Source organism: Prinia subflava, chromosome 8, assembly GCF_021018805.1.
Source record: "Prinia subflava isolate CZ2003 ecotype Zambia chromosome 8, Cam_Psub_1.2, whole genome shotgun sequence".
Classification (NCBI taxonomy): domain Eukaryota; kingdom Metazoa; phylum Chordata; class Aves; order Passeriformes; family Cisticolidae; genus Prinia; species Prinia subflava.
Window position 1 is genome coordinate 36140316 of NC_086254.1, and position 24651 is coordinate 36164966.

A 24651-nucleotide genomic window follows, 5' to 3' on the forward strand; every position below is an offset into this window, starting at 1 on the left:
GCTGCTGCCAGAGCGGGGCCAGCACGTTCGGGTCCCCCGTCTCCAGGGGTGATGACCAGCGTCCTGCAGCTCTGCCAGTGTCACTGAGGGGTCCCTCAGCTGGGGCAGCAAGTCTGAAAGTGCCGCTGAATGTCGGCGGGCCGGGTCACCCTCGGGGTACCCGCTGGAGACTCCGCCCTGATCATCGCGGAGCCTCCTTCCACTGCTGCCCAGCTCGACAGGGCTGATCGGGGAAAGAAAGGGGAGTCGGGCCTCGGTAAACACTCTGAGAGGTAAACCTGCGTCTCCTTTATGAATATCGAAACCACTGAAGGGTTGGGAAAATTTTGCAAAGAATCAGATGAAACAGGAAGAGCTCCTGTAGCACCCTGGTGTTCCCAGCGGAAAGCTGGACGTTTTGGAAAGCTCCTCCATCCCTCAGTGATGGAAATTGGCATCTAGCCAGGGAAAGAAAAACTCTGACAGGCAGAGCTGTTTTCAGAGAGGCGGGGCATCATTAAAAATGAAGGACACTTGTGTGGAGGGCAGGTGGAGTAGGGGCACCAAGGCACTGACAAACGCTCTCCTCGAAGAGCTCTCCAGTGGTCACAGCATTTTTAGGTGCAGATTGTCCTGGCAGAGCTGACCTTGGCTGCCTGTGGGGAGCATTCCGTGTTACAACAGCTCCTGGCAGCCATGGACCTTCACCCACCAAGACTGTTCCTGGCACAGCCAAGACTCCCCACCCAGGAGGTTCTACCTTTCCATATCCTTGGGGTGCGGGAGGAGAGATTAACTCCTGTGTAGCCCTGCCTTGCCTATCACATCTGTGGCCAACTGGCCAGCTCTCTCTTTCTCACCACACTCACCGTTTAACAAAACACCAGATCCAAAGTGATAGTGACTGCAGTGCAACAGACCTCCCTTCCTTCTCTCCAGATGAGCACTGTACCAGTGTTAGAGGGAAAATTCTTTTGTTCAAGTTTTTTTTCTGTGTAATACCTGTCATTTGAAAAAACTGCCATATAAAAATGTGTGTAAATAAACCCACAGTTTTGATTGTCATGATATCAAATGCATTTGTGTTCTGTTGTGGACAATGAGGCAGCTCAAACACCTGTCTCTGCTGCAGGTAGCTCTCCTTCCCTGCAGGTACTGTGATATCATTGTGTCATTGTTTGGCAGCAAAGCTTCAGCATCCCAAACAAACTCAGAGTGTGCTGGATGAGTTCCACAAACAGAATGACAAAAAACATCACAGAATGGTTTGGGTTGGAGGAGACCTTAGAGATTATCCAGTTCCACCCCCTGCCCTGGGCAGGGACACCTTCCACTATCCTGTGTTGCTCCAGGCCCTGTCCAATCTGGCCTTGGCACTGCCAGGGATGGGGCAGCCACAGCTTCTCCTAGTGTTGTTTATGCTGTGCAGAGCCTGGGCAAGACACAGGAGCACCCAGGCTGTGTAGTTAAGCTCAGCTCTGGAGACCAGGCTGCAGCACATTTTGCTGCAGGGATGTGGTGTGGCAGACCTGGAGCTGCCCCACGTTTCTTCCCTCTCGCCCCTCCACATCACATTATTCTCTTTTCCCCAATGTCAATGGATGCCAAGGCCACCTGGGGGTCCTTCAACTACTGGTCTCCAACAGAGATGCCTCAAAAAGGTCTTTGGTTGTGTCCTGTCACCCTGGTGTCCCTTCAGCTCCACTTTCCCTTTGCTTCCTTACCCTTGTGACAATGCTATTTTAAAAGAATTGGGGTTAATTTTAGTTATGTGGGGACTGAACCAGTTCCGGTCTTTCCCAACAAGAAGCATCAGAAGCCATGGGAAGCAGCGTGCTCTGAAGAGTGAAGTAGATGTATATCGAGATTTCTCTCAATAACTCCGAGGGTCCAGCCAGCAGAGTAATGGCTTAAAAAAATAGCGAGACGGCTTCCCAGGATATGCTTTGTAAAATAAAGGTTTTAATAACAGCAAAAATAATAAACGTTACAAAATGAAAAGAGATAAGCTGAGCACAGTGTACCAAGCACAGTTACACAGGCTAAGGCACTCCCAAAAAGCCTCGTGTACCCTTATGCAGGCCCTTTAGTACTCGATGGTCTAGGTGGGATTATTTGGCTCTTTGCCCAATGAGATGGACACTAGACTTTGAGGTGCACTTCCAAAGCCCTATCACTGTGTCTGTGCTGGGACTGAGCCAATTACAGCGAGCAGGCTATAGAAAATTCTAGCTTAACTTCCTTATATGGAAACACCTGCTCGGGTACAGAAATGCACGACTACAGATGTACAGACCTCATGCTGCTAAGGAAGGGAGGGCTTGTTTGCAAACTCTCTTTGTGATTAAGCACAGGGAAGTTGTCTGTGTGGGATCTCTCCAGCCCAGAACAGAAAGCTGCAGCACCTGCATGGCTTGATCAGACCTTGGTGGGACACCCCAGTATTGTGCTTCCAGAAAAGTCAGGTTTTGGAAAACAGCATTTGGCTTGTTCTTGTTTGCTAAGGGACTTGGGACATGCCTGGTACTAATGTGCATAATTCAGATAAAACCAAGCAAGCCAAGACTCCTGAGGGACAATCTGGCATGACAAGCACAGCAACAGGAGTTGGGAAGTTTTTGGAAGCAGCACTGTGATGTCTCTGTGCTGGAGGGATGACTTTTGGGGAAGATGAGGTTGGAGGAGGAAGTTCAGTGCAGCTGGTTTAAAAACAGTCCCATGAAATGAGGAAAACATAGGGAAGATAGGTTAATTCTTGGTACCAAAGAAATTTTCTCTCAGCTTCCTTGTGTTTCCAGCCAGTCCCAAAATCCAGGAGCAGAGCTAGGCAAAGCCTGGGAATCATTCACACAAAGGCAACTGAAACTCCAAGAGATGATCAGATGAATCAAATGTTCCTCTTCCCACCACTGTGACTGGTTCCCATCTCTTCTGACCTGACATCCCCGAGGGCCTTGGGAGGCTTTGCTGTTGTCTTAGCACTCTGGAGAAGTGCTGGAATTGCTCCCCAGAAACTGTGGGAGGCACAAGAAGGCATGAGCAGGACAATCCTTGAGTGAAGGATTCCTCACCCTGTGCCAGCCTGAGAGCTGTGCACGCCGAGGAAAGCGGCAATCTGCCTGCAGCTCTGCACCGACCAGAGTTAGTGTTCCAGATAAGTCCTATACTGACCATGACATTAATTATTTTGTTTTGGTGGGTTCTGTGGAATGCAATTATATGTGTATTTATAAAAAGGGTGTTTCTCTATGTTGCAAGCTATAGTGCCTGATGAGGTGTAGGTTTGTTGTATTTAAAAAGTTTTACAAAATAAAAATTAAAAAATCCTTTTTTCACATTGTTTATCCAGTAGTATTCCACATGAAGCCAAAGGTGGCTGTGAGGACTGGCCCCAGCTGTACACACTCTCCTGAAACCCCTCCTCAAGCCACTGAACCTCAAGCTACGAATCACAAGTGCTTTTGTAGGAACAGTCTTTATTTTTCCCACAAAGGACTTTTGATTGCTTTACTACCCTGAAATAGGAATTGCCACGTGTGCCATTTCTTCCCCAGTGCCAGGCATGAGCTTTCTGCCCACAGCAAAGATGGGCAGGAAACCAGACATTTCAGAGGTTTTGTATTAATAATTTCTATTAATGAAGGATGTAGGAAGAGACAAACCAATGGGCCTTGTGCCCTGTGAGGGTCCCTTCAGCTGTGTCCCTGTGTGCTGTGGGACATCTTAGGCATCTAGCATTGCCCCCTTGGGGATTTGGGGCCCATGGGCCTGTTCATTAAACACAATAATGGACTTTTTATTAAAATTCAGCACGGTGGCCTTTGCTGAGTCCACACCAGGTCACTGCCTGGCTTCTTCGCCATCTTCTCACTGATAAAACGAGGATATAATTCACTGATATTCAAAGAGTCTGAAACCTTTGGATGAAACATTTTGAATTAAAATTCATCTGAATTAAAAACTTCCTTTCCCGGAAATTTCCTTTAAAGGTGCCAGTTATTATTTTTCCTTCACCTTCATCCGGCAGATACTCTGTCCTCATGCCCAGAAGCAGCCGTCACCGCGGGTCCCCTCGCGGGGAGGGCACAGCTCTCTCCGGTGCGGGGAGTCCAGCGGGGGTCCCTGTGGCGGGGGCGCGGCGGAGCTGCCGCTCGGCGCCGTTCCCGGGCTGTCTCCGCGCTATTCCCGGGCTGTCCCCGCGCCGTTCCCGGGCTGTCCCCGCGCCGTTCCCGGGCTGTCTCCGCGCTATTCCCGGGCTGTTCCCGCGCTGTTCCCGGGCTGTCCCCGCGCCGTTCCCGGGCTGTTTCCGGGCTCTCTCCCCGACGCCGCCGCCCCCTCCGGGGTCGCGGTGCCCCCCCCGCCCCCGCGCGCTCGGGCGCAGGCGCGCGCGGGTCACGTGCGCGGCGCAGGCGGCGGAGCGGCGCTGGAGTCCCGGGCTGCGCGCGACCCCCGCCCCGCGCGCCCCCGCGGCCCCGCGCGCGCCCCCGGCGGCGGCGGCGGCGGGTCCAGGTGAGGGGAGGGCGGGGCGGGGGTCGGGACGCGGCGGCGGCGGCGGCGGCAGCGGCAGCGGCGGAGGGGCGGCAGCGGCGGGGCCGGCCCGGCTGGGGCGCAGGCCGAGCCCGTGGCGCGGGGGAAGGGGCGGCGGGGCCTGGATGAGAGCGGAGCGGTTCCGGGCCCGGGCCGCCGGCGGCGGAGCGGCCGTGCCGAGGGCGTTTCGGCAGTGCCGGCGGTGGTGGGGCGCCCGGCGGGAGCCTGTCAGCGTGCGGCGGAGCCACGGCTCCGGCGGAACCCGCCCGCCCGCGGCCTGCGGCCCCGCAGTGCCCGGCGCGGAGCCGACCCTGCCCGGCCCGCACCCGGCCTCGGCCGCGCTCCCGGGGCGCCGCTCGGCCCGGCCCCGCCGGCCCGGGAGGGAGCGCGGCCGGGCCGGCAGCGCTGTCAGAGCCGGCAGCTGCCCGCGGTCCGGCGGTGTGTGTGAGCACGGTCCCTCAGCCCTGACCTCATGCGGGCGGTGACGGCTTTGTGCCGTGTCAGCCGGGGCGCATTGACGCTTCGCTTTTGTTCGAGTCCTTGGTGACTCTTAAACCAGTCGGAAAAAGGCTGTTCTCTCGCCCCCTCCGTGTAATTTCTGCATTTCTCTAAATTTCAGCTGCTTTAAAACCATCTCAGAAAGCCCGGGGTTCTGATTCCTTCCCACTGCTTTGTGGAATGAAGGGACAGAATTCTGCATCCTGGCAGCAGGTTGGAGCTTCATGAGCTTTGTCTCTCCATAACCCCTCAGCTTCCTCATAGACACTTTTTTTTTTTTGCTCATTCCTGTCAGTGGGAACTTTAGTGAAACCTGAGAAAGGTTTTACTACAGTAAAACCTCTCTTAAAAGCAAGACCATTCTGACTGGTTCTTTAGCTGAGGCATCTTTCAGTATTTCCTATAAGTGAAAACAACCATGAAAAACAAACCTGGCATTTTCCATAAGTGTTACCAAGTGTAATAACCACAACTTTTGGATTTGGCAGCTCTTTTCGGCTTATAGCAAATGGTCCCAGCTTTTCTATGTATCTCGTGGAGCAAGAAACAAAGGTTTTAAGGCTGGTGTTCAGAACGGCCAGGTCTGCGGCCTGGGAGCTGCAGGCAGTGCCTGCTGCACAGCACGGAGGTGTTTGCTAGAGATTCTAAGTATCCACTGAGCCCTGTGGCTTCCTCTGACAGTTCCCGGCTCCAGGAGGAAATGTTTCACTGTAGCACTGTGTCCCCACTCTCCTATGGGAAGAAACATCAGAACATGGGGGGCTGCATACATACCTGACTTTCAGCTGAGAAATTACATTTCTTAGTATTTTAAACCAAATGGAGACACTTCTGTTATGTGTTGGATTTGGGCTGGAAATCTCCCAGCAGTGCTCTCCAGCCATTCTCTTTGGAAGGTCTGTCCTTCTGTAGGACTTGGAGGAAGAAGTTGTTTACAGCAGGCTTCCAGGTGATGGAGTAATTTTATATTTTTCTAGTAAAAAAGTAGGTACTTCTCTAACATAAGAAACAACTGTGTGTAGAGAAGCCACAGAATTCCAGGTCCTTGTGCATCTGGAAGTGTTGGTGTCTCCATTTTTGAGTGGCTTAGATATTTGAAAATACAGGTTGTGGAGGTAAATTCTGCTGAACAGCTGTACTGCCACTCTTTGTGCTGCCTGAGTACACCAAAGGTTCCTCCTTTGTGGGAGAAGTTAAATGTTTCAACATGATAATTAAACCTTAAATTGGCAGTATATTTTGATTTTCCAGTATAGTAGCAATTGCTTTTGGATGGAAACTGGAGTTACATCCCCGTTACACAGACTCACTAAATTTAATAGATTTGCAAATCTATAAAATAGATTTGCAAAGGGTTTGCTGCTGAAGGGATTGAAGAGTTAATGTGACTGTAACAGTTTGCATTGAGAATGGTGAAATTTTGTAGGTCACTAGAGAACCTTTAAATTGCAGAAGGTGTGATGAGGGTGTCTTTCAAAATCCTGTGGTCTCTGTGGAGAAATGCAAAGCTGTGGTGCAGGGACAGTGTGAAGGGGGCAGGAGGCATGCTGGCACATAAGGCACTGAGCAGCAGGACTGGACCCTTGGTGCTGCAAAAACTGTGTTCAAACATAGCTTTTTACTTAATGCACAGCTGGAGCAGAAGGAATGAGAAAGAATATGTAAGGCTGGGAAAAGGTAAGGGCCAGCAGTGGAATGAAAAATAACTCTAGATGATACCGAGCTGAGGCAGCAGAGAAGATGCTTTATCAGGTGAGGTGTTTTCCATCTCCAGGCGAGTCTTTCCATTTCCACCAGCCAGACAAGCAGGTCACCTTTGTTTCTACGGGAGCCATGGATATTTTGTGTGTTGTCTTGACACTGTTACAGACTCTGCTGTCCCCTCCAGAGCAGGTCACTGATGTTCTTCAGCAGGAGCCGCCAATTAATTGCAGATAACTGAGAGTTTCAGCCACAGAGTCAATGTGTTCCTGCATGGAGAGCTGGAGGTTTAGCTCAAGAGGATGAAGATAATTTAGATTGTCTTGTGTCCTGTCTAATTAGAGTGATGCTGCTGGAGTTTAAAGTTAATCTAAGCTTTGGATTATGCAGAATGGTAGTGGAAGTTTTCCAGAGGACCAGGAGCTGGGAATTTTTCTGTCAATCAAGAAATCATTTTCCATTATTTTCCATCCAGTGGAACAGCATCCCACCTGCACGCTGAATGGCACATCAAAAATTGCTACTGTAGTAACCAAAAATAGAAATAAGTACTGAATTGGTCACGTACATGTGAGAGCCCTGAGGGAAATTTGGCAAATTTGTATTTGGGGAAAAAGAAAGGCAACCAGTGTGTGTCACAGTGCTGTTGGTTTGGGAGCTGGGGTGAGGGATGGAGTCACATGAGGGACTCCACAGCTTGTGAGGACCATCATCTTCTTGCAACTGAGAGCAGTTGCCTGTTTCTTCAGTTGCCATGAGTGACCTGAAGTATATCCCTACACAAGGCTTTGGATTGGATTTGTATGAAAATAGAAAAGTACAGGAGATGAATGATACCTTGTCTAAATTAATTTGTGTAAGCCAATAGTTTGGGACAGGAAGTTGCTTATGCTCTGTTGCATGTAATGGACACCATGCTTTAGGTCTGATGGATGAAAAGGCATCATCTAGTTATTCCACCAAAAGATGCATGCTACTGAATTCTCCAAGTGCTATGCAAATCATTTTAATTTTATAATTTTTATTGTTTTGAAAATCAAATGACCTGCCAGGACCATGCAGCTGGTGTAAGATTGTGCTTCTCATTGTGGTTTCTGTGTTGTCCTCACAGGAACTGAGTTAAGCCTCTGGTCTGCATTTACAGAATCCCAGAATGGTTTGGGTTGGGGGAGACCTTAAAGACCACCTCGTTCCAACCCCTTACCATGCATGGCAAAGTGTTTCTTTGAAGAGTTTTTTGGGAGTGCTCTTCCCATCCCTGCAAGAATGCATTGCTCTCCAGTTCTGTTGCATTGACATTTTTCCAGAAGGTCCTAAACTGCTTATGTGGTTCTTAATGGCTGTAGTGACAATAAATAACTTGAAATTTGATTTTTCCGAAAGCCCAGACCAGCACAAAATAAACTGCAAGTCTAGTACAGTCAGGAATCTCTCAGAATAATCTTGATTTTAACCAAAGCTGTACCTATTTCTGTTATATGAAGATTAGTTTTTTGGTCAGGGTAAACAATTTCCTTGATACTGAGTGTCTCCTATCAAAGAATTACTTTTAAGCTCTTTGTTTTAGCTTCAATTCTTTCTTAGATTTCAGAATTTTAAAAGCTTCCCTGAAATTCCCTGGTTATTTATTAGATGTAAGAAGGAATAATATTGCAGCAGGTGCAGTTTTCAGTCAAAACTTAGTTCAGTACTAATGATCACATGAATTTCTGGGCTGGTTATATTGGTGTTTAGGAAGCCCTGTGAGAATTTGGTGATAAAGGAGCACCTGTGGGGTGTGTCAGCCTGGAAAGGTCTGGTCATGGTTAAATTCAGGTTTAAATAAAAAGCTTGTTGTAACACAGAGCAAAAACTGTTTCTTGAAAAGACATTTTTCATAACTTTTGGGGGCAAGATGAAATACAGTCAAGGTGCTCCTGATTTTAAATAGCATCTCATTTTATTTGCTGATTGCATTGGTGGATCTTTGTGGAAAGTTATGTATGGCAAAGCGCTGTCACTATTCACAGTGTGCTTCTTCCAAATGAAGATATCCTTACCGTGGGAAATTAGTAACGCAGTTAATGGGAATTGATTGACCAAATATTGTGCTGCTGGGTAGACTGCAGCTTCCAAGAGAATTGCTGATTCCCATTTACCTTGTGCCTGGCAGCTGCCTTGGTTTGTATCTCAGCTGCTGAAAGGGGTAATTTCTACGTGGTGACCTTAGCTGCTTATTCTGGAATTATCATCCTGCTTTTTAGAGCAGTCCTGAGCACCTCAGCAGTCAAATTCTGTTGGAATAAAACCAAATGGCTCAGCTGAGGCATGTCCGTTGCAGCTTGGCATGAGTCGTGGGCTTTCAGCAAACCTCATGAAACTTTAATGTACTGATGTTTCATTAAACCTGCTGTCAGACTACATCAGGATATCACTCCAAAGAGCCATGTGTGTTATAGCAAACTGTAATTTTCTCCTTGTCGGAAACATTTGGGTTTCAGTGTTTTATGCTTGAGGGCTATAGGAGTGCAGCAGACCAGTGTGAGGAGCAGTGACCAGTTCTGTGTCAGTGTGAGTGAGCAAAGCCTGCCTTGCTGGAGACTAACTTGCTTTGTTTTCTTTGTGTTTGGGAAAGCATACACTCTAAACAAAACTTCTGCTGTAGCTGGAACACTTCACAAGGCTGTTTCTGTGATTCCTTGGGGTCTGCTAAGGTGTGTGCTCAGTGTCCAGGTCTGCCAGATAACTTACTGTAGTGAAAGTTGGAGTTAATGAACCAATGTTGATTCTTATTTTCCTTAACCAAATTTGGTCTCATCCCATGTGCACAATGGGAATGGAGACAGCAGCAGTTGTTTTGTCCTCTTCTTCCCACAGCCCAGGCTGAGCATCCTCAGTTTCTCACTGGATCTTGCTAGTGCAGCCTGTCTTTCCTAGTCCTTCTTTGGAGCAGTTGGGTGTCATGGTGAGGGACACTCAGAAGGGAGGACTGAAGAAACAAAAACCCTTTGGTTCCTTGCATAAAGGAGTTCAGAAGATTTTTTTTTTCCTCCACTTCCCCACCCTTTAGCCAAAGTCACCCTCTCCCTGCTGGGCTGTGGCATAGGGACTGGCTGCTGCACCTTGGAGGCTTCCTTAAAAACAGCTTTTACAAAGCCCTGCCTTTTCTGTGAAGTCTTGGCCTGGCTTTGGAGGTAACCAGCCAGTTTGTTACAGGACTCAGCTTTAGGCTGTGGAACATCCTTTTATGAAGAGGGTGAAAAAGGAGAACTAATGAAATATCTGCTGTAGAATGTGAAAACCTTTTTTAGTTTTGGCTTATACAACAATACTAAAATTTCCCATTTCAGATTTTGATTTTGCTGCTCGGCTTGGTGTCTGGTCATGATATTTAGGCAGGTGCATATAGGTGGAAACAGGTCACTGCTTGTGATTTAGTCATCAGGCCTTTGACTTGGTGCTACATTTCCTGAGTTACAATTGCTTAGAAATAAAAGGAGATATGAGAGGTTGAAAAAAGTGTTAGATGATCATTAAAAGTGCTACAAAGCATATGTGATGTGATTTAATGCAAAACTTTTTCCTTCTCTCTGAGTAGCTGTGGTGGTGCAAAGTGCACAGGCTACAGCACAATAAGGCTTTTAAAACAATTTTACTTTGTTGTCTAGATAGGAGACAACAAATCTCTGCTTTTTCTGAGTCTTCTTCCATTTTCTGCTTCCCCTGTTTGTTTTTGGGCAGTCCCCTTCCCCACTGATGAGCAGGCAAGCACGTAAGCAGAAAATCTCTTTGAGAACCACCCCTGGGCTCTGCCTATAAATCTCACTGATTCGAGGGGTGGCGTTTTGTTGTCCTGAAGCCATTTAGCTTTACTGCTGTGTTTTTATGGTCCCAGGAGCTGGAGTGCAGTTTGGTGAGCCTGTGACTAGGAGCAGGGGCTAGGAATGGATTCACCTCCCTGTGTTGACCAGCTGCAGCAGCAGTGTCTGTCTGAGGTGGTCCTGTGGGCTCAGAACTTCTGGAATGAGCTTAACCTGAGCTGGTTTAGGTGCCTATTCAGGATGACTTGGGGTACATCCTGGCTGTGCTGTTTTCTCTGTTCTGAAGATTAGTTTAACCTAGATGAGTTAAATAAATGCATTATTCTAGATAAAACTTGCCCTGTTTAGAAGAATAGAATGTCATTTCCAGCTAAAGGAAGTATTCGATTTTCTGACCGTAAAGAAAAGTTGATTTTCCAAGCTCCTCAGGTTTTGCTGTTCAAATCTGGATATAGTAACATGTTCTTTTTACATTGCTGAGGAGAGCGTTTGACTTGATAAAAACTGCATATTAAAAATTGAGCTATTCATCAGTATGTTCAGTACTTCTGTTATTTCACATCATCTGATGAAATGTGACGGTTTTCTTTCAGGATTCCGTATTTGGGAGTTGCTGTTTAGCCATGTTTGCCAGTCTGGAATTACCTGAAGTCCTGTTGCACACCTCAAAATACTGAAGTTGTGAAATTTCTTTTGGTAGGTACAATAAGCATATAATGCATCTGAATATCTTTTGTTTTTATGCATTCTCCCCCTGCCTGTCCTCGCTGCTGTACGTGTTTGCAGAGCTGGGCTGGCTCCAGAGCTGACTTCCCACTCAGCCATGCAGTGTTAGGGGTATTTGCCATCAGGTTTGTGGCTGCTCCTCCCAAGGAGAACAGTTGAGATGCTTTAGTGGTGTCACTCATCTAACAGCAATGTTCTAAGTTCAAAATTACTGGAACTCTGGCTACATTGTTTTAGAGGAAGCTTTAGTGCATGTTTAAGTTTATTTTTAGGTATTCTTTCATATTATAGCAGTGATAGCCTTATTTAATCACCTTGTCTTATATTGATATATGACACTTGCCTAGAATTTGTTTAAGAGTTCTGCTGTGTTTTTATTTTGTTTTGTTTCTGGTTTTGTTTGTTGGTCTGGGTTTTTTTCCCCAGAACCATGATATTATTTTAATCTTTGTGTCATGGAATGGATGTGGGTGTCTAGGTTTATTCATTGCTCAGATTTAACAAGCTCCAAGATCACTATGCTGAGCAACAAAGGAAACAATTGTAGTGGGATAATACACTGTAAACGAATCTCCAGTAGAGACAATGTTGTGATCAGTGTTCCTGGGGTCTGCAGGTGTTACACTTTAAACACAGCCCTTGTGGCTGTGTGTGAGTGCATGTTACAGGTTAAAAGAAAGCCATCCTCTCAGGAGTTTTCTGGCAATGCTGAACCTCCTCTGCTCCCATCAGGAAAATCTCTACATATTTTTCTCACTCACACCCAAAACAAAGGAAGCAGAAAAAAGTGTATATTATCCAAGACATCCTTTATTCCTGATATTTTTTGCTATTAAGTAGCTTGAAAACCATTTTGCAGTGACAGCAAATGCAATTTAAAACCTTTAGAAATTACGTTGCTTTTCCTCCTCACTCTTAGTTCTAATTTCCCCAAGGGATTTGGTCTCATGTCTTTCCCTTCCCTGCTGCATCTTTAAATAATGGTCAGTGTGAGGATAGGGACCTTGCTTAGTGCCAGCTTGTGCCATCTGCTAGTGAAGGGCATTAATCCATCCTTCCTTCTGTTCTCATCCTTCCCAATTTTTGGTGTAAATTGGAAGAATACTTGTTGAGATGTAGAGCATGATTTTAGTACTTTTTATTTGTTTTGGGAGAGTGCAGGTTCTGATGTGACATCAGTTGTGGAAGTGTTTATTTTGAATACATTAAAAAGCTCGTAAATCAATAGACTGTGGCAGGAAATCTGGGACAGGTGGCCAGACAAAGCCTTAGTTTGGTTTGTGTGCTCTGTTTAATGCAATAAATAGGGGAAAGCAAAGCAAGAAATGTCAAGTTCTATTTAAGAGACAAACTGACACAAGTTTGGATCAGTTGAGTGAACCTTGGGGCAAAAATACCAAGATATCAGTTGAGGTTTTCTCCCTTTGTGTTGTTTTTTCACGCCAGAGATCCCTACTTCCAGGTACTCCAGATCCTGCCAGCTTTCTCATGTTCAGCTGCTCCCAGTGAGTGACAATTGGCTGTTTCAGATTTTGCTCTAATCCTGTCTCTCCTAGGATCTGGATGGGATTTTCCAAGCCTTGCCCAGCCATGTGGTGCTGGGTTTGTTGTGCAGGCTGCCTGTCAGGATGCTGGTGAGGACAGTACAGGGCACAACAAAATGCCTTGAGGCTCCCGATGGTGTGTGTGTTACCCAGCTGTCCATCGGCCTGGGTCTCAACTGTGGCATCCTCTATCCTGTGGGGATTCTTCCTCTGAAGAGTCCTTGTTTTGCATCTTTTAGGGGTCACTTGTTTTATCCTTAAGCTGAGTGTGCCTGGGAGCTCCTGGCTCCAGCAGCCCAGGCTGTGCCTGCATCCTTCCACACGGTTGGACACTGTGGCCGAGCTTTCCCCCCCCTGTCCCCGTACAACAATGCAGGTGCATTTTGGCCATTTGTCTGTTATTTGGCTGTTTATCCCTACCTCTCTTACTTCAGTTAGATGTTTTTAATAATTAAAATGTACCAAATAAGACCAACTTTATAGGCATAACACTGGTTCTGCTGCTATAGCCAGTTCCAGGCCCGGTTTGAGGATAAATGGTTGCCATATGGTAGCACTGGACTTGCTCTGAGTTTCCAGAAACAATTGTATAATGGGAAATACTAATTTGGAAACTCTGAAGGAGGAGGTGCAGGGACAGGAAGGAGGCCATTTGTGCTTTTTTGAAGGAAGGACGATGGTCAGAGACCTTCTTACTCTGCCAAATGATCGTGGGTGTTTGAGTTCCTGAAGTGCACTATGGTGGTGCAGATCGGTTCAGGTGGGGTTGTTACTCATCAGAGACCCTCCATAACCTGCTGGGAGTTCTGTTTGCAAAGACTGTTGAATGAGCGCTGTTCTACCTGTGTGTGCTTATGCTGAAGGCTTTTTGTGTTTTTGTGGAAGAGTGTTCAGGGCAGGTGCCTGCTAATTATGGTCAAGAGCTTGCTCAGGATTTACGGAAACCAACCCTATAACCATGAGATTACAGAAGTTGTTAGGACACTGTGCAGCTGGGATTCATTTGCTCTGACATGGATGGTGTGTTGTGCACTGCCTGAAAAGGAAAATTTTGCAAATCATCACTTTCTCATGTCATACTTCAGATAAATGATACCTGAGTATAGGAATGGACTAAATTTCGTATGTTTGAGAGGGAAAGAGTGCAGATGAATGTAGCAGAGATCCTTGAGGAGTATGGTCTAAAGAAAAAGTGCAAAGGGAGCTGTAGCTATATGTGTTGATCTGGGGGGTAAAAGGTAAAGCTTGGTCTTGGTTTGTTTCCTTCACTCACAATATCCCTGCGGTCATGTGATTCCCTGAGTCAAGTGAAACAAGGCCTGTGATCCTTTGGGATTTAGAAAACTCAATTTTTATAGTGTTTACAGAGGGCCATAACTTCAACAAATCCTCCTGTCAGATTTAAGCACATTCAGATGAGGTTGATGAAATTTAGTCTAAGCTGCAGCATTTTTATGAATTGTTTAAAAACTATGATTTAAGCAATCTAGGGGCCTTCTGCTCTTTCATAGGGAAGATGGAGGCTTCAGACACCTCCATTCAAAAAAAAAAGATTTGAAATGTTTGTGTTCTTGTAAATAAATTCTTACTTCTTTGGTGTTAGAGATTGTCAGGTGTACTCCTGTTTCTTGCTGCAGGTGCAACACTCCATCACCTCCAAGTGATTGTACCTTTTCAACATGTAGGAGCCTGTATTTTGAGCTGAGATCTCTCCCCCTAAAAAGTTTACTCACAATTTTCTGACAAATAATGTTCTATGTCATTTTCCTCGGAATACAGTGCTTATATTTCACAGGATGCTTGCCTCATTCCTTGCACAGAATGGCTGTGTTTGGTCATTAAAAAGGCAATTTGTGCAGTACTCTCAGCTCCTCTCTCCCTGGAGTCAGTGGATGTGGAATGAAAGATGTAGGAGTGCAGAAGGAAGAGGACTGCTCTCCTGGTTGGTGTAAAGCCAGCTTGGGTAAGGAAGTTATCTGTCCAAGAGATTGTATGAAAATCAGTTAAAACATCTTTTCACACATGCTCCTATTAATTGTGATTCTCATTATCTGGGCATCTGACATGAAACTGAGGAGTTTGCCTTAATGGAAGTGCCAAACACTCAGAGCAGTAATTTAGATACAAAGCCAAGCAACAAGGGGGAAAAATAATTTTCTCTGTGTTCACCTGGTAATGAATTTTTAAAATTTATTTCTCTCTATTGCCCATCTTAAAGTTTCCATGGGAATAATAAGTATATGAAAGCACTATGGAAATAGATCAGAACCTGTGAAACATTGAACTTATTTTCTGATGCAGACTACAGAAGAGCTTGTGAGACAAAACTTTCTTGGTTTTTAATCTGAGATTTGAGGTTGAAGGCTGGTGCTGCAGGATGAGAGAGTAACTCCATGTAGAATAGGAGATTATTCCTTAGTGCTGTTGGATTGTCTGGTGCAGGGTAGGGTTGCAAGGGAGAAAAGAACCCAGTATTTTGTACATATAGTGACTATATGTGTAGAGATCTGACCAAAACCTGTGGAGAGTTTGTGGCTTTCAAGTCCCTGATTTTGCCTTTGTAATATTGTCCCTTCAGCAGCCTTGTGTGAGTGTGCAAACAGTGCAGAGCTGAATCTGTGCTTGTCTAACATGGTTAGGTTCTTTTATTAGAAAAGGCTGTTTTCTAGCTAGTATCTGCAGCTCACCTTTAATCTCAAAGTTGTGGTTTTAATTAGTGTTGGGAACTTGAATCTCTGCCAGAACCCCACTTGTTCAAGGGTGTGTTGTCCTGAGCTAAACCTTCTGGGCAGGTTGTGCCAAGCACCCACAGCTTGGGAGTTCTGAGGTCTTGACTGTCCTGGCTGGTGAATGGATTTGATTTTGACAATGGCGGTCAGGAGCAGGTCTTGTTTTTGGATGTTTCTACAGATGGTTTGAATATTTTAGCAGTATTTGCAAAGTGCTGAGTGTTAGAGCAGATGTCTCACCTGGAAAGGATAGTGCCATTTGCCCTCATGGTGGAGTGGGAAAATGTGTGTCTTAACATTGGTGGTGTCCACTGTAAGTTTAGGGATAATTTTATCACAGATTGTACTTCTGTAACAGCTTAGGTTAATGTCATAATGTCAAAATTTAGTACAAAATTTAGACATTCTATTAAGCAAAATCCATCAGGTGTGGCACTTGACTTACTGAATTAATTCTTATCTGAGTGTGATGTGGGGGCATGGTGAGAGTTGTGGGCTGTGATGGGGGAGCAGATTTCAGGTTGTTACATGCATAAGAAGCTGAAAATACATAAATCTGTACAAACTGTAGGAAAATAGGCATAGTATGCCTGAGATTTCACTGTCTATGAGTAAAATATTTGTCAAATGCTACATTTCTCCTGGTAAAAATGTGTTGTGGCTTTTCTACTGCTTTGGATCTATTGCATCTGCAGCCTCTAAAACTAAATTTGGTGGTTCATTCTATAATTCTATAATTCAGCTATTGCTGTGAGTTTTAGTCTCCTGACAGTCAGGCACTGCAGCATTGGTACCAGGTGCTTGCTTGTCCCCTCTATGATACAGAATTGAATGTAATTAGTTTTCTTCTGATTTTTTATCCTCTACCTTCCTTTCTACCTGTCTGTCTTTTAGATCAACTGGAATACTTCTCAAGTCACATGCAGCACGATTCTGCCAGGAATCCCCTTCTGTTTGTCCTAGTGGAGGAACAGCTTGGACACTGCCATGGCCACCATTTGCAGCCTCACACAGTTGGTCTCACAGAGCCCAACACTGGGTCACCAGGTAGGTTTTTCTGTCAAAGACCAAATGTGCCATTGAAATCAGCTGTTAATGTCATTACAAAATAATTATCATATGTATTCTCTTTTTCCCTTCCAAGCACCACCTTGACGTCTGACAGGCTCCCATTGTTGGAAACAATGGTTTTGGATGATGTACCTAACTTAAAAGATACATGTGCCTCCTTGTACTCCTCAGCTATGGAAGACTTAGAGGTGGATTTTGATTCAGGACTGGAGGAAGATGAACTGAAACAGGAGGCTGCTCCTGGGGATTCCACGATCTTTGTAGCTTTTAAAGGAAATATAAGTGACAGAGACTTTGAGCAGAAGCTAGATACCATACTGGAGAATGTGCCTGGCCTTTTACACATGGGTAATGTACCTTATTGTCACTTTCCAGCTGTCCTTAAAATGCTTATTTAGGTAGTCAGGGTACTTACACAAAAAATAGATGATATTGGGTTTGAGCTATGTAGTTTGTAATGATATTTGTCGGAGTGAATTTGCGAACTGTTCTTCTCAGAAATGCAGACTACAAGTGCCCGCAGTTGTTTTATTGTTTAAAACTGATTTATTTAGTTCATTCATTTCTCTTCTGTTTCACATTTTACCTGATTTTATTCTCTTTCATGACCGTCTCTTTCATGACACGTGGCTGGTTTATACGAAAGTGAAACCAGGCTTGTTCACACAGGAGGTGTGTTTTACTGCCCAAACTGTCCAGTTTAAACCACTGCAGTTCATCTGAGAGTAGATTCACTTTCCAGTACCTGTGACATTACTGCCCTCTTCTGACCTACCCTACCTGGTTAATTGATTGATTGATTGATTATTGATTGACTGACTGATTTGGAATTGTTGGGAAATGGGTAGTGCCCTGACATACCCCCTGAATGCTCACCCAGCTCTGGGAACAGCTCCATGGCAAGTCAGTGATACCAGGCCTTTTGGGACATCTTCTATCAGCGTGTTTAGATCTGGAGAGAGGCGTTTGTCCCCTGTCTGAGCATGTTGCAAAAGCTCCTCTGCTGATAACTGGTGGCTGCTCAGTTAGGTGGCCGTGCTTGTTTTCTTCAGCAGTGTCAAACACCTTCTCAGGAAAACAACACATTACTTCGCGGTAACCAAACTGAATTTCTTTGTTATTTTATTCCTTTCTTTCAGTTTTGTCCATGTAGTCAGCTTGACTCAGTTTGTTGGGTTCTTGCTGTTGTTGCTCAGAGAGACAAAAAAGCTGAGATAAGGCAAAAATACTATGAAGAAATATCAGTTTTGAGCTGTATCTTACAAACAGTTGGAAGGAGATGTGAAATAACAGACCATTACTGCTGTGAAGGGATATGTGTAATACCACAGATGAATTGTGTAGTCTTCGATGTGAAATAAATTCATCTCTAACTGCATGTAGTCATCTTTGTTACACAGAGACATCTGCATGCTGACTCTATTATAAATATTAATTCCAGGATTAATAAATATGATTCAGACCTCAGCTGAGAAAGCAAATTCTTAAAATCAGTGTCAAGTTAATTTGAAAATTATCCATGTGAGAAGTTATTTAAACTGATTCAGAGCAAAATAGGATATCCTGAATGCCAAGTTAGTAAGTAACATGAGGTTATTGAACTTGGCAGGTTCAGTGTTTGAAAAATTAGAAACTTGGTTACAAATACACAGAAATACTGAAACTGATGATACAATTTTTCTATGTAAAATATTGCAACATTAATAACAGAAAATATGGGATTGTTCAAACCTCCACAAAAGGAGATTTTAAAACTCCTCCTGCCATGTTTTCAGCCAAAACCACGTTTATAGACAGAACGAGGATGAATTTAATAATTCCATTATTGTAGCAGCAAAAGGGGCTTGGTGAATTAGTAGTGAACAAGAACTTCCTAAATAGGAATGAGTGTTGGCATTCTTAATTAACATGTTTTTCAGACTCCAAAAGTAGCGAGTGTTTAGTAAATCTAAGTCACAGTGGAGGAACTGGCTGATGAAAATTTGGGTCAATGCTTCTATTTTGAGAGGAACTTTCTTCACAGAAAGATAGAAACTGGAAACTCATAAAGCTATATTGGAAGTATATTTTTAACTATCCTTAACTGCATTTTGTAGCAATCATTCAGGTAGGTATCGCTTTGGGTAATATAACCAGCATAACTGCCCAACCTTTCTGCTGTTACTTTGAAAACCACCGATCTATGTGGAAACATTCATTTGTAGAATAGGTTTTTAGAAAACCTGCAAGTAAATATTTTGCATGACTTTTGAGGTGCTTTTTGGCAGTGGATTTGAAATACTTACCCAGAAAACTAAATAATAACGTAGAAATCACTGAAATATTGCTAGGAGTCTGTTTGCAGTGGTCTTGTTAAAAAAAAAAAAAAAAAAAAAGCTTTCACAAGCATTTGTACAACAAATATTTGAAGCACTTCATTCCTGTAGTCAGTTTTTTCCCACATTCATCTGGTTCACAAAAAAAATGTACTGTATCACAGGGCTGGAGCCCCTCTGCTCTGGAGCCAGGCTGGGACAGCTGGGGTGCTCACCTGGAGGAGAGAAGGATCCAGGGAGACCTGAGAGCCCCTCCCAGTGCCTAAAGGGACTCCAGGAGAGCTGGAGAGGGACTTGTGACAAGGGATGGAGGGACAGAACAAGGGGAAATGGCCTTAAGATAGAGTTTAGATTTTAAATGGATAATAGGAGGAAATTGTTCCCTGTGAGGGTGGGCAGGCCCTGGCACAGGGTGCCCAGAGCAGCTGTGGCTGCCCCTGGATCCCTGGCAGTGCCCAAGGCCAGGTGGACAGGGCTTGGAGCAACCTGGAATAGTGGAAGGTGTCCCTGCCCATGGCAGGGGATGGAATGAGATGGGCTTTAAGATCCCCTCCAACCCAAACCTAATGCCTATAATTGTATGAAATCTGTTTTATTAGATATTTTCTTATCTTTCCAAAGTAGTGTATCCACAGAATATTTCAATTTTTGAGTAATACTGTCGAATGATTGTGTTGTCTGTTGCATTGGTTATCATTTGAGTTGGTTTTTTACTGCTAATTTTTTGGAAAATCCCTGATGTGGTTTGGCAGCATTGGTTGCTTTACACCTGTGTGGGGAAATTCTCCTGTACCTGAGACTAAGCACTGGCAATTTTCAAAGCCAAATATGATCTCATTTTTTTCAACTTTTTAACCAAGTTGTTTCATCAGACGTGTTTAAAAATTGTCTTTGCACTGACTTGGATTGTTTTTGTTTTAAGAATCCAACAAGTTAAAAGTGCAGAAGATAGAGCCTTGGAACAGCGTTCGTGTCACCTTCAACATCCCCCGGGAAGCTGCGGAGCGGCTGAGGATCCTGGCTCAGAGCAACAACCAGCAGCTCCGAGACCTGGGCATCCTCTCAGTTCAGATTGAAGGTATTTCACACTGAATCTGCCTCCAAAGTTCAGATTTAAGTAGACTCAAAATGCCGTTTTGTGTACTTGGTTAGCTTTATAAAACTTGCAAGTTACTACTTTGGCTTTATTGACAAAGATAGCTCAAGACTTTTAGCCTTTCAAGAATAAAACTTACTACTAATAAAAATGAAAGCTGGAAATACTCCGGGCACCAGGAACGCTCCTGAGAAATGTTTTTTGTGTGTTGACTAGGAAAGGGTTGGCTGATTTTCTTTCCCTGTTGTTTCATATGAGGCTTTCTTTAAGACAAGTTTTCAGTGATTTCACATTTACCATATCCGTTCTGGACAGTTGTCCAGGAGCATCCTGAGAATGAAATCAAGGGCAGGTAATGCTTGTCATGACATTTGTTCTTAAAACTGGAAGCCAGAATAGTGGTGTGATATATAAGTGTCCTTCTAATGTCCACAGTGGACATGAAGCCTGTTCTTCCATCCTCGGTATCTCTTAAATGTCCTATTGCAAATGTCTGTGTTCTGTGTTTCTCTCTTCTGTCCACCCAACCTGTGCCTTACTTTAGGGGAAGGTGCTATCAACTTGGCTTTAGGCCAGAGCAGGAGCCAGGATGTGCGGATCAACGGGCCCCTGGGAGCGAGCACGGCCATGCGCCTGGACACGGGATTCCCCATGCAGGGGGGGCAAGGTAAAGCCCCTCAGGGCTTCTTTGTGGCCTGTCAGGCACTCAGAAATTTACTGCTGGGCTAATGAAACTCCACTGGTTACAGCAACTGTTGTTTGCAGAATTCTAATTGCCATTTAAATGAATGTCTGCTCTTGTTCCGTGCTGTCAAACCATGTCCTGTGTTATGTAAATGGATTGTTGGGTGCATTGTGTCCCACAAACATTAGAGTGATTTTGGCAGGGCCAATCAGTTTGTTTTCGGGTATTTTGAGGGTGTAGTGGTTTGGGGTTTTGTTGGTTAGTTGGTTTGTTTGGGCTTTTTTACATACAGCCTATTGAAGCATGTGAGTTGAGTGTAGTGAATTCACTTTGAAATATTTTTCAGAGTGTTCTATTTTGTTCCCTTTGTGGAACTGTGCATAAATCTTTATTCAGTGTACAATAAACTGACTTAGATTAAATCCATTAGAATTATAGGAAGGACAGGACTCTGTCATTGTTACTCTCTTCTTATTTTCTGATAAGCTTTTGAGATCTGACCAAGAGGGAATTTTTGTGGAAAGGTTTATTTATTTATATTTATTTATTTATCTATATTTTAGAGCATTGTATATTCATAAGGAATTTTTAGCTACAAAACTCAGATTTGGCTGAGAGTTTTTATAAAGAAAGCTACTGTCTTTCTTTAAAGATATATATAAACCCTAATTTATTAAAACAGCTGAATCATAAGGAAAAATAAATAACTAATATTTTAGTAAATAGTTTTTAAAACAATTAAACCAGGAGCATTTTTGGTCAGTTTATCTAAGATTAGTTTGTGGCTGTTGAGGAGAAAGAATGGAAAGAACATTTCAACTGTGTAGAAGCCTGATTAAGCAGTAGTGAAATCTTTGTCCTTAACAAAGACTAGAACATTTAAAGGGCTCTACTCTCCACTGTGCCAATCAGCACCTTAATTTTCTGTCTGCAGGTCAACAAAGTAACAGCAATATAACCAACAGGGCAACAATAGCAATCATTTTAGAAAATTACAGCCTGAGGAAGTGAAACATTCTTATTTTTTCTCCCTTGCAATATCTCAGTTAATTTCTAGTTTCAGATTTTGCAAAAGCCTTAGTTACATGTACAGCTTTGATACAATCTTGTCACTTGGTGCTTTCAGTGGTAGATCAGGCTCACATTAATTCATGAGTCTGTAGTGTTTCCTTTTATACACTTTTTGAAATTCTAGTGTTAAAGAAAGAGCTACAGCATGACCTGAACTTGTTTGCTTGATACCAGGGAATCTGAGCTTTCAGACAGAGAGGTGTGTCTTCAGGTTATTTTGGACAAACAATTCTTGAAGTCTAAATAAATATTTTACTGACAAATATACTCTTTTCTTGTTAAAAGAAAAATTCTAAAATTCTTCTCTATGTAACTGCAAGACTTGATAATTTCTATTTTTTTCTTCTTTAAGGTTTAATAAGAATGAGCAATGCTGCAGCTGTTATGATGTCCCAGGGTGGAAATGTGCCCTCCTCTATGGTGGCAAGTGGTGCTAGTGCTGAGCTGCAGCCACGAACACCTCGGCCTTCCTCACAGCCAGGTGGTAAAATTTAGTCTTAATACTGATCTGAAAATATTCTTAAACTTTGATTCTTCAGCCCACAGGCTTGAGTTTGTACTCATGAGAATGGTCCAGAATTGTTCTGGAGCATTTTCCCTGCCTTTCTGGGAGCTACTCTTTCTGTGAAAACCTCCCTTCCCCCTTAATCTGTTAAATTTTTTCAAATAATCTGGGTGTCTAGTAAGTCACCAGCTTGCTTGATATTTGGTCAAATGTGTTGAGCAATGGCAATGGTATTTTTGCACTTAAACTGTCATGACTGAGCTTTATGTTTAGCTGAAGGTAAGAGAAGGACTGATTCAATGAGGCAGGAATATTTCTGGTGCTTTTTTCCCTCTTTTCAGGAAGGGTAGGTAGTCTGGTAGGTTAAGGATTGGGGGTCTGGTGGGTGTGAATGTTTAGGGTTTATTCTTCACAGGTTCCCTAGGGAACTGGTAATGGCACCAAGCCTGAGACAGTTCAGGAAGTGTGTGAATGATGCTCCTAGTCCTGTGGTTTAATTTTGGGTGTTCCTGCCAGGAGCAGGGATTTTGACTCAATGGTCCTTCCAGCTAAGACACTCTGAGATTCTGCAGTTCTGAGTGTGTAGAGGGCTCACATCAGTCTGTAGAATTGTGGGCTGTTGTGCTTTATTTTAGAGGATATAAATTGATAAGACCTGGCTTCTCTGGAATATGAATTTTTATGCAGAGAAAATGCAAGCAAGGAATTTAGCCTTTGTTGTTTTGGGATGGGTTTTGTTTACAGCAGGGTTTGGTTTTTTGGTTTTGTTTTTTTTTTTTAATTGTTTTTCTTTGCTATTTTATTAGATGCAATGGACCCACTCTTATCTGGGCTAAATATACAGCAACAAAATCATCCATCTGGATCTTTAGCTCCCCAGCTCCATTCAATGCAGTCAGTTCCTGTAAACAGGCAGATGAACTCAGCCAGCTTTCAGCAGCTACAGCAGCAGCAGCAGTTACAGAATCGGCCTCCCCAGCCACATCAGCAGCCACAGCAGGGTATTCGACCTTCGTTCTCTTCACCAGCACAGGTTCCAGTTCCCCCTGGCTGGAACCAGCTTCCTTCTGGAGCACTTCAGCCTCCTCCAACCCAGGGAGCACTGGGTACATTGACAGTAAACCAGGGTTGGAAAAAGGCCCCATTGCCTGGACAAATGCAGCAGCAGCTTCAAGCAAGACCATCTCTAGCAACTGTACAAACTCCTACTCATCCTCCACCTCCATATCCTTTTGGAAGCCAGCAAGCTTCCCAGGCTCACTCAAACTTTCCCCAGATGAGCAATCCTGGCCAGTTTACTGCTCCTCAAATGAAAAGCCTTCAGGGAGGACCCTCACGGGTTCCTACACCACTACAACAACCCCACCTGACCAACAAGTCTCCTGCTTCTTCTCCCTCCTCCTTCCAGCAGGGCTCTCCTGCCTCATCTCCAACCGTTAACCAGACACAGCAGCAGCTGGGACCAAGGCCTCCCCAGAGCAGCACTCTTCCCCAGGGATTCCAGCAGCCTGTCAGTTCTCCCAGTCGTAATCCTATGGTGCAACAGGGGAATGTACCCCCCAACTTCATGGTGATGCAGCAGCAAAACCAAGGTCCACAAGGTTTACACCCTGGTTTAGGAGGTAAGAAGTACTGAGACCTTCTTTTATTTTAAAAGGAAAAGAAACATAAAGTGCCTAGAACTCATGTTGCTGTTAGTTCTAAAAACATCCTTTATGAAACAGAATCAATGAATAGATGGAGTATGAGGTGGGTATTGATGAATGAGCATCAGCATCACTTGGTTTCTACTCTGTGTCTGTCCTGCACAGATGCCTGAAGGGTCAGGGAAGAGTTGCCGTGTGCATTGCTCTTGTTACTGCCACTCACCCTGTTGACAGCTCTTCTGTTGTCCTTAAGCAAGCTTAGGCTGTTCAGAGATGGGGTGGTGATTTTGTTTAGGTTTGGGGTTGTTCTTTTTAGGGAGAAATGGGAGGATTTTTTGCAAGAGTGTAATGAAAACTTTTTTTCTCTCTTCAGCTTTCTCTGTCACCATTTAGATTTTCTACTACAGAAGTGAGGCATTGTTTTGTACCTTCCTTTCTAAGCTGTAGATTTTTCTTCTTCACCCTTTCTTTATTTGTCACCAGTTTCTTCCCATATAAAGAAGAAAGAACTATTGTTGCCATGCTGTTGTACTCTCTATCCTAAAATTAAGAGGTTACAGGATGTTTTAATTTTTCACTCGCCTGTGTTGTCTTTAGTTTTCTCTTTGGACCAAAGCACTCACTTCTTTTCCTTACTACTCCTAGAGTTCTTCTCTAACAATGAAAGCATTTCTTTTGTCAGTCCCAGGATCTCTTTTGTGTTCTTGGTGTTTTTTCCCCTTGAGCCCTTTGTATTTCCATGCAGATTTGTCATGCTT

At 44.2% G+C, this 24651-nt stretch overlaps 1 protein-coding gene across 1 annotated transcript in view; it reads left to right on the forward strand.

The window, feature by feature from the left end:
• Positions 1 to 2006: 2006 nt before the first annotated feature.
• NCOA6 (nuclear receptor coactivator 6) overlaps positions 2007 to 24651 on the forward strand; it is a 46277-nt gene continuing 23632 nt past the window's right edge. The window contains exons 1-8 of the mRNA XM_063404750.1: positions 2007 to 4488; positions 11099 to 11201; positions 16399 to 16551; positions 16649 to 16923; positions 19813 to 19968; positions 20531 to 20653; positions 22095 to 22223; positions 23054 to 23869. Of these exons, the coding sequence (XP_063260820.1) occupies positions 16689 to 16923; positions 19813 to 19968; positions 20531 to 20653; positions 22095 to 22223; positions 23054 to 23869 (1459 nt within the window). The 5' untranslated portion in view covers positions 2007 to 4488; positions 11099 to 11201; positions 16399 to 16551; positions 16649 to 16688. The remainder of the gene's footprint in view (positions 4489 to 11098; positions 11202 to 16398; positions 16552 to 16648; positions 16924 to 19812; positions 19969 to 20530; positions 20654 to 22094; positions 22224 to 23053; positions 23870 to 24651) is intronic.